At 52.8% G+C, this 16788-nt stretch overlaps 1 protein-coding gene, 1 long non-coding RNA gene and 3 other non-coding genes across 6 annotated transcripts in view; 4 read left to right on the top strand and 1 right to left on the bottom strand.

Annotated features, from left to right (window-relative positions):
* Positions 1-8877, bottom strand: part of ZNFX1 (zinc finger NFX1-type containing 1) — a 33549-nt gene extending 24672 nt beyond the window's left edge. For both annotated transcript variants that reach the window (XM_055139505.1, XM_055139504.1), the window contains exons 1-3: positions 8752-8877; positions 6653-6804; positions 969-2768 (exon numbers count right to left, since the gene is read on the bottom strand). In XM_055139505.1, the coding sequence (XP_054995480.1) occupies positions 969-2768; positions 6653-6713 (1861 nt within the window). In that variant the 5' untranslated portion in view covers positions 6714-6804; positions 8752-8877. The remainder of the gene's footprint in view (positions 1-968; positions 2769-6652; positions 6805-8751) is intronic.
* Positions 8878-9065: 188 nt separating this feature from the next.
* On the top strand, positions 9066-11249 carry LOC129404924 (uncharacterized). Its single transcript, XR_008630259.1, has 5 exons — positions 9066-9406; positions 9681-9767; positions 10514-10612; positions 10836-10905; positions 11116-11249. It is a non-coding gene; the product is annotated as an uncharacterized LOC129404924 (long non-coding RNA).
* LOC129405439 (small nucleolar SNORD12/SNORD106) lies at positions 9529-9620 on the top strand. The gene has a single exon (XR_008630582.1). It is a non-coding gene; the product is annotated as a small nucleolar SNORD12/SNORD106 (small nucleolar RNA).
* On the top strand, positions 10362-10451 carry LOC129405437 (small nucleolar SNORD12/SNORD106). The gene has a single exon (XR_008630580.1). It is a non-coding gene; the product is annotated as a small nucleolar SNORD12/SNORD106 (small nucleolar RNA).
* LOC129405438 (small nucleolar SNORD12/SNORD106) lies at positions 10660-10751 on the top strand. Its single transcript, XR_008630581.1, has one exon. It is a non-coding gene; the product is annotated as a small nucleolar SNORD12/SNORD106 (small nucleolar RNA).
* Positions 11250-16788: the final 5539 nt, after the last annotated feature.

Genomic DNA, 16788 nt, shown 5'->3' on the forward strand with positions numbered 1-16788 from the left:
ATAGCACAGTGGGGAGGACGTTTGCCTTGCACACAGCCAACCTGGGTTCAATTCCCAGCATCTCATAGGGTCCCCCGAGCACCACCAAGGGTGATTCCTGAGTGTAGAGCCAGGAGTAACCCCTGAGCATCGCCGGGTGTGACCCAAAAAAAAAAAAAAAAACCCAACAACAACAACAAAAAAAATTCATCTATCACAAGGTCACCGGAGCACTGGGGGGGCGGGGTTGGGCCCACAAACAAAAACAAATAACAGGGGCTGGAGCGATAGCACAGTGGACAGCGGGTAGGGCGTTTGCCTTGCACGGTGGCTGACCCAGGTTCAATCCCCAGCATCCCATAGGGTCCCACGAGCACCTCCAGGAGTAATTCCTGAGTGCAGAGCCAGGAGTAACCCCTGTGCATCGCTGGTGTGACCCAAAAAGCAAATTAAAAAAACCCAAGGAAACAAAACACAAATAACAACACACAAGTATAGTGAGGTAAACAGGGAGCTAAGACTCTACTCTGATCATCTAGCATCGTTTGTGAGTTTCAGTGTATCATTCAACCTCCCTGCCTTAATTTTTTTTTTAATCCGTGAATAGGTTCAATCCGTTTCTACCTCACACAGCTGGGAGGCGGCACTGGCGTTGATACATATAAAGCACGTAGAACAGTATATAGTGCCATTCCTCTATGTGTGAAATCAAGCATCAAACTAACAGAATGTTTGCTCCAGCACAGGTAATCCATCTTTCGGAGTTTAACCACTAGGAGTCTACCCTCATGACTTTATTACATGTATTAATGGGTCCCCACTGGAAAAATCGCCATGAACAGTTGCTTTACTAACAGTCTGATATTCAAAGAAAATGTTTCCTTGAACAGTCTAAGAGTCAAGGAAATATTCTAACCGAGAGGTCCCAGAAATCTCCAGTTAGGCTTCCTCTGCGTATCTCACAGGGCAGATGCGAAAAATTCTCTTACCTGTCCCAGGTGGTCCTTGAATAATAGCCAGTTCCCTGGTGAGAGCAAACTGCAAGGCTTCCATCTGGGAGTCATCCAGTTTCAGGGTCTCTTTAGAAGGCCACTGGTTGGGGTCCAAGACATTCACTCTGGAGTATCTTAGGTTCTCTGCACTCCTCAGAGACTCCCCATAGGCAGACGGGGTCTTGATCAAGGGGGTGAAATCGTATCGACCCCCCATTAGCAAGTACCGCGGCTCCTTCACCTGCGAATCACAATCCACAATGTTCCTTTGGAAGGGGACGTCTTCCTCCTGGACCTCCTGGAGCCCTTCGAGGACATGCCTGTAAGCCTCAAAGTACGCGGTGGTCTCCACCATGAGGAAAGAGTCGGAGGGCTGGACGTCTGCTAGGAGCTGCTGGCTCTGCTCGTTGAAGCAGAGCTGAACAATTCCCCGGCAGAGATCTTCCTGTTCCCGGTTAGACACCGTGGCAAAAAGAAACGTCTCAAAATTGTCCTTGGACATGCACACTAAGGACCCGTAGAGCAGTCGCTTGGAATTCTGCCAGCGAACATACTTCAGTGGTTTCGTGTCAAACTGCACCTTGTAGACGATGCCAGATGAGGAGCAAACAGGGGTAATAATCCTGGTGTCAAAGTAGATTCGGATATCATCAAACTTTCTCTTTCTCAGGCCTTGGTCTTCGAAACTCTGGAGAAGTTCCAAAATGCCTTCTCGCAGCGGTCTGACAAAATCTTCCCGCAGAAGTCGGAAGTGGGTATCCAGATAGATGGCGGTGCTGTCGTACTTCCCAGAAATGATGTTCGGGCGGAGGAACGGCCTCTCATCCAGGTGGACCTCGTTGTAGGTAGGGTAGATGGGTATGGTCCGGTAGTTCTCCACCTGGTCCTCTGCCTCCGGCTGCACCAGCGTGTACGTGTCTATTTTCAACGTGCCCTCTCGCCTCTTCTCCTGCAAGTGCTCAATGATGGTCTGTACTTTCTCCAGGTTCTTCTCTGTCTCCTCCTCTATGTCCACGCCAGAGGCTCTCAAGGCATTAAGCGACGCCGGCAGGAGGGAGATGAGCATGGAGGTCTCCTGCACGGAGCTGGCGGGAAAGACGCTCACCAGGTCCTGCAGGAGGGAGATGATGTTGCCGATATGTTCCGGGTACTGGTTTCGAATCTCGGGGACGGGCTCGGTGATCATGGCTACCACATATGCTGGCAGGCAAACTTTGAGGAATTTGGAGTTCTTCAGCAAGCCCAGGACGTGCAGCACGCTCCGGCGGTCCATTTTGGAGCTGCAAGCCTTGCGAAGAACCTGGCAGATGAGCTCAAGGAAGTTGGACTTCATGAAGGTATGAGACAGGAGCTCCTTCAGCCCGGAGCTCGTGGCCAGCGTGATGACCACCTCCGACGGGTCTTTCTGCAGGAGACTCTCGAGGAACTTGTAGCCCAGCTTCTTCATCTGCTGCGGCTGCTCGGGAGGCTTCTGGTGGGGGGTCCGCCACGGCTGGAAGTTTTCCTCAGACCACGGTGGCCTGCGGTTCCTCCCCTCTTGGTTGCCAGTTCTCCGCCTGGTGTCGTTCTCTTGACCACGCCTCTGGCCTCGCGGCTCGTCGTTGGCATGTCCCTCATGGTTCCTCCGTCCCTGGTGCGGATTCCGGCCCATGGCTGCAAACCTCTCCTCCCTTTGCCGGCAAGGAACGGGGTGGTTACTGGCCCGAGGATGCCTCCCCGGCTGGTGGGCGCCTCGGAAAGCATTGGCGGGGTTATTGGCTTGATTTCTACCTCGTGGTAATTCTCCATCCACAGGCCCTGATTAAAATGGGATACCAGTGAGACAAAAATCAAGGTGCAAGAGAATACAGGATAAAAACGAACACGTTCTCAAACACCCAGGAGCTTAGGCTTCACTCAGGGAGAAAACAGGTTTCCTAAGTTGTACAATAAATGCCAAGGCCGGCCTGGGGAGACAGCGCCGTGGCAGAGCACATGTCGTGCCTGCTCGCCCTGAGCCTGATCCCTGGTCCAAGCCACACTGTGTGGCCCCCAGAACCACAACAGCAGTGGAGCTCCCAGTGAGCACTGCAGCCCCATGTGCAGCCCTCAAACAGCCAGTACAGAGAGAAGAGGAGAGCACAGCCTCTGAAATGCAGAAGAGATTATCAAGGGTACTATGGATGTTATAAAAATAGGTTTTTGTTGTTGCTTTTCAGAAAGCACAGAGGGAAAAGGAATAAACACTTGTTGAAACGTTTATATTCTTTATTTCATTTTTGGGGGGAGAAGAGGTCATACCAGGAGATGCTCAGGGGTTACTCCTGGCTCTGCACTCAGAAATTACTCCTGGCAGTGGTCAGGGAACCGTATGGAGCGCAGGGGATCGAACCAGAGCCAGCTGCATGCAGGGCAAATGCCCTCCCTGCTGTACTACCGGTCTGGCCCGTTTGCTGCATTCTTGACATGTTAGAAAACAAACAGGGCAGCCACTCTCGGGGGCCTGGACTTCAACCCAGCAACGCCGCCAAGACCACGTCAGCCCTGGGGCTCGTTCTCCAGGCCACAGTATCTCACTGAACCCTAACAAGCTGGGATTGTTTCAGAGGGTTGTAAAGATAGATCAGTCCATCACTTCTGGTCTCTTGTCAGTAACAAACGGTCAGAAAATGAGGTTCAGAGTCCAACGGCTCTGGCTCAAACCTTACTCTGGCACTATAAAAGCTTTGTCAAACCTCATTGCCCAAGCCTTGGAATACGGGCTGTCATAAAAGATAAAACATTTATAAGATGTTTAATATACCACCTGATACACAAGAAAATAAAAGTTTTCCCTTTTGGGGGTGGGGTGGGATGGGGTGGGGTGGGGCGGGGCTCTGGGCCTTACCCACAGTGTGGTACGGGCTTACTGCTAGCTCTGCACACGGAGATAACTCCTGGCAGGGCCCAGGGGGTGTATGTGGTGCCAGGGATTGAACCCAGGTCAGCTCTATGCAAGGCAAGCGCCTTGCCGCTGTACTCTCTCTCCAATTCCTCCATTACAAGGGTTTTATTTTAATTTTGTTAGATACCACGAATAACAGTGCTATCCATAAACTGAGTTTTAAGCACACCATGTTCCAGCACGAGCCCTACCGTCCATGCTGACTTCCCTTCACCCGTGCCCCCACGTTCCCTCCCACCCCCATTACAAGTTTTATCTTAAACTTTGCACAGCATCAGCAAAAGCAACACAGGGCAAAGGGCTTGCTTCACCAAGACGTTTTTCAGTTAATGAATTGATTTCTGAAGGAAGCTGGAAAGTGAAACTCAAAAACTATGACTCAGGAAATGAAAAAAAGAAACTCAAGTTTTTCTCTTTTTGCAGCTCGTGTTCACCCACTAGCGCAGATTACAGAGGAAAAAGAAACACCCGGGCCTCAGGGGACGATAACTGGCCTGCCAGGGAAACGAAACTGTCTCCCTTTATCTCTCACATTTTATAAGTGACCTTGGCCAACACATCCAAGTTGAGTTTCTAGTTTCCTTTTTTCTAAAACTAATTCTGCAGCTGACTCAAACGACAGAATATCTTAAGGGAGTTTAAAAACAAAATAAAACTACACTATGACTTGATTTTAAAAAGTTATAAAAATTTGGAGCTGGAGTGACAGCATAGCGGGTAGGGTATTTGCCTTGCATGTGGCCAACACGGGTTCAATTCCCAGCATCCCGTAGGGTCCCCTGAGCACCGCCAGGGGTAATTCCTGAGTGCAGAGGCAGGAGTGACCCCTGTGCATCGCCGGGTGTGACCCAAAAAGCAATAAATAAATAAATAAAAGTTTATAATGTGCAGTTTCTTTGAGATCATCATTTCATTACAATGCTGAAATGGGATTTCTGTCCATGTTTCTTATTGAGCTTTATTCTTTTTTTTTTCTTTTTGGGTCACACCTGGTGATGCACAGGGGTCACTCCTGGCTCATGCACTCAGGAATCACCCCTGGCGGTGCTCAGGGGACCATATGGGATGCTGGGATGTGAACCCGGGTCGGCCGCATGCAAGGCAAACGCCCTCCCCGCTGTGCTATCACTCCAGCCCCCTCTTATTGAGCTTTAAAAGTTACACGGTTTACAAAACTGTTAATGTTTAAGCTTTTGACACAGTTATTGTACACCACCAACCACCTCACTGCTAGTTATTTCCAAATCCCACTTAGTTTGAACTTTCTGAAGAAAACATTCATGTAAAATAATGGAATAAGTTGGGATATAGGTAAACTAGAAATCCTGGCCGTGCTCCAGGCACCGTACTCGGTGCCGGGGTTGGAACCAAGATCCCCCGTGTGCTCAGCAAGACCCTCTCTCCCTCTGCCCTAAGCTCTTTGCTTCCTGTTTGCACCTTACCCGCTGGACTACCTCTCTGGCCTCCAAAACTATGCTTTTACAATTGGTACTTTCATATTTACTTTTCAAATTCCCAAAATATCAGAAGTCCTACTTTCTCAGTGCTCAGAACTTTTTCCTGTCTCTGTGTCAGGGATTCTGAGACCTGGGGGTTGCGCCCGGGCCAGCAGCAGACACAGCAATCCCCAGACCCAACACACTCTCCCCCTCCAGCCCATGCAAAATATTTTAAGTGTTTTCCTCTCCCTCCCACAGCCCAGGCTTATGGATGTCTGCGTCTCTGGAGTGGGACACAGCTCAGCAGCCCAGAGCACAGGAGTCCCTGAGCACCGCTGAATGTGACCCCTCACCCCCCAAAAAAAGGAAAAACAAATCAACCCACCGTAATAAAAATTTACATAATTGTAACAAAAATCATAAAACCTGGGGCTGGGGAATGGCTCAAAGGGCCAAGGGCTGCGCGAGCTCTGGGCTGAGCTGATTCCACACACAGGGTCTCCCGAGCGCCGCAGCCCCCGGGATGACCTAGTGCGGTCCAATAAACACACAAACAATGCCCCACAAAATGCTATTTCGACAACTGGCTTACATGAACCAAATACCAAATTATTAAATTTCATTCAGCTATCAAATTGGTAGTAAAATGATTTCATCTCCTCCCACTTTCCCCTGGCCGTGCAGAGCGTGTGGGGGGGCAGACCCTATGACGCTAATATCGGCTTTCCAACCCAACAGTCCGGCCCACCACAGGGGGGCTGCAACCTGGCACCACTCAGGGGCGACCAGGGTCACCCCCGATGGTGTTTAAGCGTCATGCAGTTCTGGGGATCAAACTCTGGGTCTTGAGCATGCGAGACAGAACAAGCTACGTCCCAGTCGGGGGGTTTTCAATTGTTGCTCGCTGAAAGGACAGGGCCGGGGAAACGGTACCCTTAAGGGTTCGAGCACCGCTTTGCAGGTTGGGGCCCTAGGGTCAGCCAACCCCTGGCACTTCATGGTCCTCCAGCACCACCAAGTATAACCCCAGAGCAAACAGACACAAAAGCAAAAACTTGAAACCAGCAATTTTTTGTTCGCTTATGTTTAGCCCATGCCCGGCAAGCGCCCTACCCACTGTACGACTGCTCCAGACATGACAATGGCATGTTTTCCAGCACTGTTCTATTAGAGAACGCCGCTCTAATAATCCACGAGCTCTCACGTCGGACACCTCATCAATAATTCTGCTAAAGCAAACCGCACTCGCTCATGACTGCTGTCGGGAAATGGATGGGCCCGTCCCTCCCCAGAGAGTCCCGACAGGACACTGTGCTCACCTCTGGGATTAGCATGGGGGTTCCTGGGTCTGGCCTCTGGACAAGGTCTTCTGTCCTCCATGTCTGAGCGGACAGACCCCTCCGCCTTCACGCTCCGTTATCTGGAAATCTGCCCAGCTCGGGAGTTACTGGTTATCTCCCAGACACGGCATCTAGGAAGCAGGGGGAAAAAAACCCAGCATCGAACCAATCCTCGGACTCTGTACTTTTATAATCTGCTAAGTGAGAGTCCAACACAGGTTTTAGTCACAGTCTGCTCGATGAACAGCCAATCACCACCGAGGTGGTTCAGGGGTCAAAAACCCCTTCCTGCATTTTCTTGGAAGTAGAATGAAGTCACCAGTTTCCATTCAGAACTACTGCCCGGCGTATGCCTTAGTCAAGTTACTTAATCAGTTGCTAGGTTTCATTTTCCTTTCCCACAGAGCAAATCCTGTTGACAAAACGGAAAAACGAGTGCATTTTTGTTTATCCAAAAGCCATGATGTATCACGTCTGGCATAACTCCAGCCTACTGGACTCAAGTTCATAAAGAACTAGTCGGCAATCATCCTTCTGTCCTTTCAGATATAACCAAGCTGATTAAGCCTTTCACCAACTAAATCAAGAGAGAGAAACGACATGTCTCAACGCCCAGGGAGACGCGCCTTCCCCTTCCTTCTCTGACTGTGGACGGTGGTTCTAACGGGGTAGCGGACGCCCCATAGAGCACTTCTCAGCTCAGCTCCCACAGCCGTCATGCGGGCTGGGAGACAGTGGGTGACTCAGAGTCCTCAAGCCCGGGGATTTCTGCGACTGTCCCCTCGCTGAGTTTTAAAATATTCATAGCTGGAAACTGTGAATAGATCTGGCATTATGTCGGGAGCAGCTTTGATCCTCATCAGAAAAAAAAAGGAAAGTCTCTCTCCTTCCCACTGGCATTCCGGGTGACTCTCTTCCCTCGGACTCTCAAATCCTGCTTTTGTGGCCCAGACTCAATATTTAGAGAATCATTTTTCTTAATTAAACAAATAATCGGTGGCACAGATCCCTTCTGGCAGAACAAATCCCTCCTAGCTGGTCCCCCACACAAAAACAAACCGACCCAGAAACTCAGGAATTTGGAGAAGGGTGGGAACAAGGAAACGCAGAAGGATGGAAAGCCAGAGAGGGGGGCAGAGACGCTGGAGGCAGCCCCCCGGGAGCGGGTCTGGGGAGCCCAGGCCGCAGGGCAGGAAGCAGGGAATTAGTGCTGGCCCAGCTGGCAAGCGGGTCACGGCAGAGGATGGTCATTACCGGGGCGGGCGGCAGGGCTGCGGGGGGGCGGTCTCCAGGATCCTGAGCTGGGGGGGGGCGCGGCGGGCTGGGGGGGCCCCAGTGCCCGGCCGGCCGCGCGTGGGCAGGGAGGTGAAGGCCGCGGGCGCTGCAGCCAGGCGCTGCCGCGGGGCCCGGGCAGGGGAGCGGGGACGCGGGGCGGGCGAAGGAGGGGTGCAAGCAGGGTCTGGGGTCGGGGCAGGTGAAAGGGGCCGCGGAGGGGTGATGATGGGGGGGGGGGGGGCTGGAGGGGGGCGGAGGCCGGAGAGCAGAGAGTGGAGATCAGCCCAGAGGGCCGGGAAGGGAGACCAGGGGAGCCAAGGAGGGGGCGGGAAGGGGGGGTCCTAGGCGCTGGAGAGGGGGCGGGAGGGGGGTCGCAGAGCTGAAGAGGGGGGCGGGAGGGGGGTCCTAGGCGCCGGAGAGGGTACAGGAGGGGGCCCCCGGGGAGCCGAGGGGACAGGAGGGGGGTCCGGGCGCCGAGGAGGCGGCGGGTGGGGAGTCCGGGAAGCCGAAGAGGGGGCGGGAGGGGGGTCCGGGAGCCCAGGAGGGGACGGGAGGGGGCGGGAGGAAGTCCGGAGGAGGAGGAGGAGGAGGAGGCGGGCGAGGGGTCCTGGGGAGCCGAGGGAGGCCCAGGCGGGGGTCCCGGGCACCGAAGAGGGGACGGGAGGGGGTCGGGGCGCCGAGGAGGGCCAGGACGGGGGATTCCGGGCGCCGCGGTGAGGACAGGAGGAGGGTCCGGGCGTGAAGGGGGGAGGGGGCGCGGGCGCCCGGGGGTCCGGGGCGGGGGCCGGGCGCGGGTCACTCACTGGGCCGGGCCGCGTCCTGTCCCTGGCGCCGCGCACTTTCGGTTTCCGTCCTGCGCGGGGCGGGGCGAGCCGGCCGGGGCGGAGGGCGGAGGGCGGGGGGGAGGGGAGGGGAGGGCAAGGGAGGGGAGGGGGAGGGGAAGGGGCGGGGGGCGGAGGGGGCCGGCGGAGGGCGGGGCCGGGGGCCGGGCCGGCGGGGCCGAGCGCGGGCGCCTCAGCTGCCCCCGGCGGCGGGCGGCGGGCGGCGGGCGGCCGCGGGCGGGCTGGCCGGGGCCCGGGCCGGCGCGGGCTGCGGCGGGGCCCGGAGGCGGGGGCGCCCGAGTGGCGGCCGGGGGCAAGCGAGGCGCGACATGGCGGCGCGGCCGGCGGGCCCGGGCGGCCCCTCGCGTGCGGGAGGGGGCGGGGCGAGGCGCGGCCCGACCGACGACGGGGGCGCTTTCTGCCGGGCGGCGCCGGGACTACACTTCCCAGAGGGCCCCGCGCGCCGCGCGAGACGAGAAAACCCTTCCGGCGCAGTGCGCAGGCGCGAGAGTTCCGCCTGCTATATAAGGCAAGTCTCGAGCGTCTCTGGCCTTTCGTTTTCGCGGCGCGCCGCGGTATGTTCACTTTCTCATCTCCTCCCGTCGCGGGCCGCCCCGCACTGGGCATGGCAACGCTGGTAAGTGGACAATCCCTCTTTCTTCTCCAGGCCTTGCGCTGCCTCGTGCCGGCTCCCGCTCTGCTGGCCGGGCACAGGCCTTGGAGCGGGGCTTGGGCCGGAGGGCGCTGCCCCGGGTCCGCGCCGGTGTACAGGATGACCACTCTTTTTTCCCCATCAGATCGACAATGTTGATGGCTTATGCACTTTGCCAGTTGGTTCTGAGCGCACCGGCCCGGCGGTGCGTGTCGGCCGTGCGAGCGCGGGCCGTGCGCTGACGCCCTTTGCTTTGCAGGCCGCAGGACGCGGTGCCGGGAGCGGACGGCGTGGACCTCGCGGGGGGCTCCCGGGGGATCGCCTGCGCGCCCGTCTTGGGGCTCAGGTAGGTCCCTTCGTTTCTTCGGAGACTCGGTCGCCCCCAGCCTGATGCATTCTCAGTGGGTCAGGGTCTGGTGTAAGTCAGGAAGAAGTGCACTAGAGCACTGCAAAACCCTGGCTTTAGTCTTTGGGGGACTCCGCAGAGGGATTTCTCTGGTCAGGGTAGTTTTCCAGGGTGGGGCTCATACCCTGTGTGTTGTTCCTATGAACTTCAGACCTTCGAAAGGCCTTTTTTGGGGGTGGGCCTCGGGGCCCCTGATTCCAGCCCTGATGGAGTTTCCTCCTGCGCTAGGATTTTGGGGTGCCTGGATACGGGAGGAAACGAATCCTAGTTTTATTTCGGTTTGGCTGTGTATGACGTCCCGTCTGCACTGCCGTCGGGCCCTTGGTGTTGGTGGTGGAGCCTTGGGTTCAAACCGGCAGCGTTGGGGTGCTGACCATTTTCCCTGGCTCTCCTGCCGGTGGGGTGTGTATTCAGAGTGGGGGGAGCTGTTGGCAGTAACCGCACGTGTCTGGGGTGGGAGGACGTGCATGCCTGTTTGGAGGCACAGCAACACGATCTTGGTTTAGAGCTTTTTCTAGAGGCCAAGAGCTTCCTGCTGGCATATGTGATGACTGAATTTTTTCCCCGGCAGATCGACCATGTTGATCTATCTTTACTTAGCCAGTTTTTGTCTGATATGCCAGCAAGTGCAGCTTCTTGATTTCCCCTTCCCGTGCTCTGGAAGGCTAAGGTGTATTCTCCCGCAGGTATGAAGCGGACTGGCATGGGTCCGGAAGAAGCCACGTGAGAAAGAATGTCCCCTCGGTGACCACGTGCTAGTGAGACGGATCTGCGGCGTGGAGTAGGTAATACTTCTGTTTAAAAGGTTGCCCTTGATAGCCCTCCAGAATGGGTCGGTGCAGTGATGACCTGACTTTTTTCCCCATCAGATCGACCCTGTTGATCTTACTAAGCTCTAAGCCAGTTTTTGTCTGATGCATTGACCCCAGAGAACTTCCTTTTGTTCCGTGCGTGTTATTTAGAGCTAGGGTTGTCAGGTGTTTCATCTTGGCTTCATTTGTTCTACAGATACGGAAGGCTTGGTGACGGGACAATAAGGTTTACCAGCAGCCTGGCCTTAACTTCGCAGCTGTTTGAGGTGAGACTTTGATTCAGCAAGTGGTGGGGAGGAGGCCCCTCTGGCTGCTTGAGCTATCTGTGTGCCAGGAATTGGACCCAGGTCTGGCATGTGGTAGCTGTATGCCCTGACTAATACAGATTTAATATAGATTTCGTCTATTTAATTCCTTAAAGCTCAGATTAAGCATGCTGTCTGTACAAAGCATTAATGTCTCCCTTTCTTTTCTAGGCAGTTGCCCGGCTGAAGTTGGGACGGATTGTCCAGCGGAAGGTCAGCTTCTCAGGCTCACAAGCTTGAGTGGCCTAAACCAATGTCAATCAAAATTTTTATTTTTTTTTAAATAAAAATCTATATTATTCAATTTTGTGTGCCGTTCCTATCTTCCTTGTGCTGAACCATTTGACCCAGGGAGTGGTATTTTACTGTTCATTAAAATGAATCCATATTCCTCATATGCTGGGTGCTGTATATCAAACCTTAAAACGTTTTTTCAGCCGGGACTAAAGGTATAAAACATTTTGTCTAGAATCTTTGCTACTTCCGGACATAGTTTCAGAAGCTAGTAAGCCCAGTTCAGCATTCATTCGTGGGGTCATGTAAATTGTCTGGGATGAAATCCAGGTCAGCCACATGCCAGGAGAGGGATCTGTTTGCTGTGCTGGTGCTCTGCCTGCAGGGTTCCCACGTGCCAGGAGGCACTGAGCCGCGTCCTCATGTCTAGTGCTATTCTTACTGCCACTCTGAAATGGAAGGTCTGCTAGGGAAATGAAGGTTTGATGTACCAGAGGAGGGAGGGTATGTTAGGGCTCACCAGATAGCTTAATTACCATCTCACTACCCACTTCCATGCAAGTTCATTACTCTGTAGATGGATTCCTATCTGCAGAAGGAGCAGCAGACAACCTGGAGATGTGTCCTAGAAGAGTATAAAAAACCTTGACTCCCTGCTGAAAACTGGTTTAACAGTGCTGGTTTAACAGTTGAATTCCATGGCAATTGAGTGGACACAAAGTTTGGGGGCTGGCGGGGGAGGAGAGTTGCTAGAGAGAGTACAGTGGGTAGGGGCAAGGTGCTTGCTTTGCATGCAGCCAACCTTAGTTTGATTTCTGGCATCCATTGCTCCCCCAAGCCCACAAAGAATGATCCTCATGAGCACAACCAAAAGAAAAACCCCAAAAGTTAGTGGGCCCTGTGCAGTTCATTGGGAGCATTTCTGTGGAGCATGAATCTTGATCCCCTTCACCATTTGCCTGCTGAAACACCTATGTCACTGCTGAGACAAGTGCTCACTATCACCATCGCAGCAGTAAGGGATCGAGGGGATAGGAGAAAGGTTTTTTTTTTTTTTTTTTTAAAAAAAGTGGCTGGAGAGAGTCCAGTGGGGAGGGCACTTTCCTAGTGCCAGGCCTGGGTCTGATCCACCAGCGTTTATTTGGTCTCCCAGTTCCCATCAGGAGTGAGCCCTGAGCACTGCCGGGCGTGCCCTCCCACAAAAGTGCTAGAACAAAAAGCAAGCATTTGGGAAGTCTTGCCTATGTCACAGAATTTTAAGGATTCCTTAATGCCTCAAAATATTCCTGGCAGGTGGGTACCATGCTCCCTATTTTTTTCAGCAGTTGAAGATGAGAAATATATTTGCTCGGGTACACGGCTAACAGAGCCAGGATCGCTACCAAGGAAATCTACCTCCAGAGACCACTTAAAAATATCTTCTGTTGCCCCTCCCCGCCCCAAGGGACCCAGCCCCTGCAGCCCGGAAACCTCCAGAACTCAACCGCAACCGTGCCCAGGGCCGCTCTCCACACGCTCAGGGCAGGCCTTGCCCATGAGTCGATCCGTCCCTGGGTGTCTCATACCTCACACCAACACCACTAATATTCCAAGAGTAGGACACCGTGTTTGGTGGGGCTTAAAGTAGAAGGCAACCAGTCTAAGAGGGAAATACAGTCTTCTGTATCTATACATATATATATATAAACACACATATACATACATATATATGTGTTTTTATATATACATAGACTGGAGCGATAGCACAGCGGGTAGGGCGTTTGCCTTGCACACGGCTGATTCTCTCTCAGAGCCCGGCAAGCTACCGAGAGTATCTCGCCTGCACGGCAGAGCCTGGCAAGCCACCCGTGGCATATTCAATATGCCAAAAACTAACAATAAGTCTCACAATGGAGACGTTACTGGTGCCCGCTCGAGCAAATCGATGAGCAACGGGATGACAGTGACAGTGACAGTGACATAGCTCTGTGAATTCTACATGAGTATACATTTGTACAGCTACCACGTGAGGATTCCCAAAATTCCCTTTATATTCGCACGCCCTCCCCGTTTGAACTAATGGCACCACTGAGCAGGTTTCCCCTCCCTTATGTTTTGTCGTTGGGGGCTCTCGAGTAAAAGGGGGCTGAGGAGACTTCCCTCACATGCAGGGAAGCATGAATCTGCTGTCTGAGTTCACCCAGGCTGCTGCTCGCACTAAGTTCTCCCTCTTTCACTCAAGTGGAAACAGCTGTTACCAGCGATCGCTGCGTGATCTGTTCAGTATTTCAACATTTCTCCTCCAAATGCAGTTTTCTTGTTTTTTGGGGGGAAGGTGGAGGGTGGATGAGCAGGGAGATCACACCCAACAGTGCTCAGGGGTTACATCGGGCTCTGCACTGAGAAATTACTTCAGGCAGTGCTCAGGGAACCCTATGGGATGCTGGGAATCGAACCCGGGTTGGCCGCATACAAGGTAAACGCCCTCCTCACTGTGCTATAGCTCCAGCCCCTCCCCCCCCCCCGCACCCACCAGAAATGTTTCTGATCTCATTCAAGCAGCTCCTGAGGGGAGTAGCTGCATCACCACAACGCAGGCGGCAAGCCAGCCCCGAGGGAACTGAGCCACAGCCACCTTCACCGCAATCCATTTATTTTGGCCAAGTTCCTTCTGCTCCCATTTGGTCACGGGAGTGGGCAACTACCACCATCGTGATTGGAGATTCTAGTTTTATTTTGAGTTTCATTGGCGGGGGGACCACATCCCATGGTGCTTCAGGATTATTCCTGTGAGAGTTCTCTCTCTGGACCCTTATTTTACACTAGTTAAATTTATTTACTTGTTTTTAAAGATGAGCGTCTGTTGGGGGAGGAGTGGTAGCACCAGTGGGTAGAGCATTTGCTTTGCATGCAGCTGACCCAGGTTCCATCCCCGGCATCCCATGGGGTCCCCCAAGCACCACCAGGAGGAATTCCTGAGTGCAGAGCCAGGACTAACCCCCTGAACATTGCCAGGTGTGACCCACCCCCAAAAATAAAACCAAAATAAATAAAATCAGCATATATGTTATTAACTTAATGTTACTTTACTTACTTGGCAGAATCCCCTGCTGCCCCTGCACCAGGCTGTCTACACCAGGGCCCCCTCGAAGGGGGAGGATTGAGTCTCCCTCCCCGCCCCAAGTAGAGCACTGGCAGCTGAAAACCTCCAGAACCCAGCCACAGCCATGCTCAAGGCCACTCTCCAGACGCTCAGACGAGCCTCACGCATGAAGGAACCATCAGAGAAACCCAAGTATGCGGTATCCGTGGCTGAGATCTCCAAGCCTGCTCGAACGGGGACTGGGCCACCTCCACCCAGGTCCCCAGTTTTCCAGTAGCTTGGCAGTCACACCCACATACTGCCCCTGGTGCCGTAATCACATTAATAGCCAAGGTCCAGAGACTATAAAACAAGGCTCTTGCACGGCAGAGCCTGGCAAACTACCCGTGGTATATTTGATATGCCAAGAACAGTAACAATAATGGGCTTCATTCCCCTGAACACGACAGGGACAAATGGAGACGTTATTGGCACCCGCTTGAGCAAATATTATTGGCGCCTGCTTGAGCAAATCAATGAGCAATGGGAGGACAGTGATACAGTGATACTTTACTTAAGATTTTGTTTTTAATTTTAACAAACACATAACTTTATGTTAATTAAATTTTGGTTTTGTTTGTGGGGGGCGGGGCACACATCCTGTGGCGCTCAGGGGCGACTCCCCGCCCTGGCCCTGCCCCATACTCAGGATGGAATGCCCCCGCCTGGCGCGGCCTGAGGAGCATCAGCCCTGTCTTTCAGAGAGCTCCTCAGCTTTCAACATTGTGTAACTTTTTGGCCCACACACCAGCTGTGTTCAGGGATCACTCCTGCCTGGTCCCCGGGATTTGAAACCGTGTAACCGGGTACCCTCTCACCAACCTCATGTGCAGAGGAGTGCTCGGTGCTTACTCCTGGTGGTTCTGTGTTCAGGGATCACTCCGAGTGGGCCTTAGAGGACTCTCGGGGTGTTGGGGATCAAACCCAGCTTGACCAAGTGCAAGCAGGTGCTTAATCCCCGAGCTACCTCTTTGAACCCTTTATGTTATTTTTTGGTGGTTTTTTTTTTTTTGGTGGTGGTATGAAGTATGAAGGAACCAGCAGAGGAACCCAGGTGTGCAGGACCCGGGGCCGAAATTTCCAAGGCTACTCAGATCAGGACTGGGCCTCTTCCACCCAGATTCCCCATCTTCCAGTAGCTAGGCAGTCACACCCAGAAACTGTCCCCCAGCGGCTGTGTAATCCCATCAACGACCAACATCCAGAGATTATAAAACCAAGCTCCCGGAAGTTGGTTCAATATTGTTCAATATTGTTGGTCTCATTGTAGCCACACGACATCTGATAGCCTAGTTCTCCCTCTTGGAGAACCTGGCAAGCTACCGAGAGTTTATTGCCTGCACGGGAGAGCCTGGCAAGCTCCCCGTGGCGTATTCATACCCAAAATACAGTAACAGATATATACATACCTCTTGGAGAGCCCGGCAAGCTACCGAGAGTATCCCGCTTGCACAGCAGAGCCTGGCAAGCTACCTGTGGCGTATTCGGTATGCCAAAAACAGTAACGGTAGATCTCATTCCCCTGACACTGAAAGAGCTTCCAATTGTTGGGAAAGACGAGTAAGGAGAGACTGCTGCTAAAATCTCAGGGCTGAGAGGAGATGTTACTGGTGCCTGCTTGAGTAAATTGACGAACAATGACAGTGATAGTGATACAGTGATTAGTTGGTGGTACTTTTTTTTTGGTTTGAGATCTCACCCAGAGATGCTCAGGATTTACTCCTGACTGTGAGCTCAGGAATCACTCCTGGTGGGGCCTAGGATCATAAGAGATGTTGGGGGTGGGGATTGAACCCAGGGTGATGGCTTTCAAGGCAAGTGCCTGACCCTCTGTGCTATAGCTCCACTGTCCCCACTCCCAGATTAACTTTTATCGGGGCTGGAGAGATAGCACAGCGGGTAGGGGGTAGGGCGTTTGCCTTGCACGCGGCCAACCCAGGTTAGATTCCCAGCATCCCATATGGTCCCCCAGCACTGCCAGGAGTAATTCCTGAGTGCAGAGCCAGGAATAACCCCTGTGTACTGCTGGGTATGACCCAAAAAGCAAAAACAAACAAACAAACAAACAAACAAAAAACAGATTAACTTTTATTTTAGGCCGCATCTGGTGGTGCTTAGAAAGTTGTGTCAGTCACTCCCAGTTTTGTTTGGGGGGCCATGGGGTAGCAGGGATAAACTGACCCCTTTGAACTCTGTCCCCAGACCTCACTGCCTTATTTTGTGTTTTATTTTACTCTTTTACCGATTTTCATTTTAGTGTAATTTAATCTTATTTTACTAACGTTATGTCATTGTTAAATTTTAATTTAAGTAGTTACTGTTACAGTCATTTCATTTTAATTATCATTTTAATTCTAGTTTAATTTTAATTTTATGATACTTCATTGTTACTTTGTTATGTTAATTTTTAGACTAAATTTCCCCTAATTTAAATTAATTTAATGTTATTATATGTCATTCCACTCTTTTAAATGTTGTAATATAATTTT

This window comes from Sorex araneus, chromosome 5 (genome assembly GCF_027595985.1).
Source record: "Sorex araneus isolate mSorAra2 chromosome 5, mSorAra2.pri, whole genome shotgun sequence".
NCBI lineage: Eukaryota > Metazoa > Chordata > Mammalia > Eulipotyphla > Soricidae > Sorex > Sorex araneus.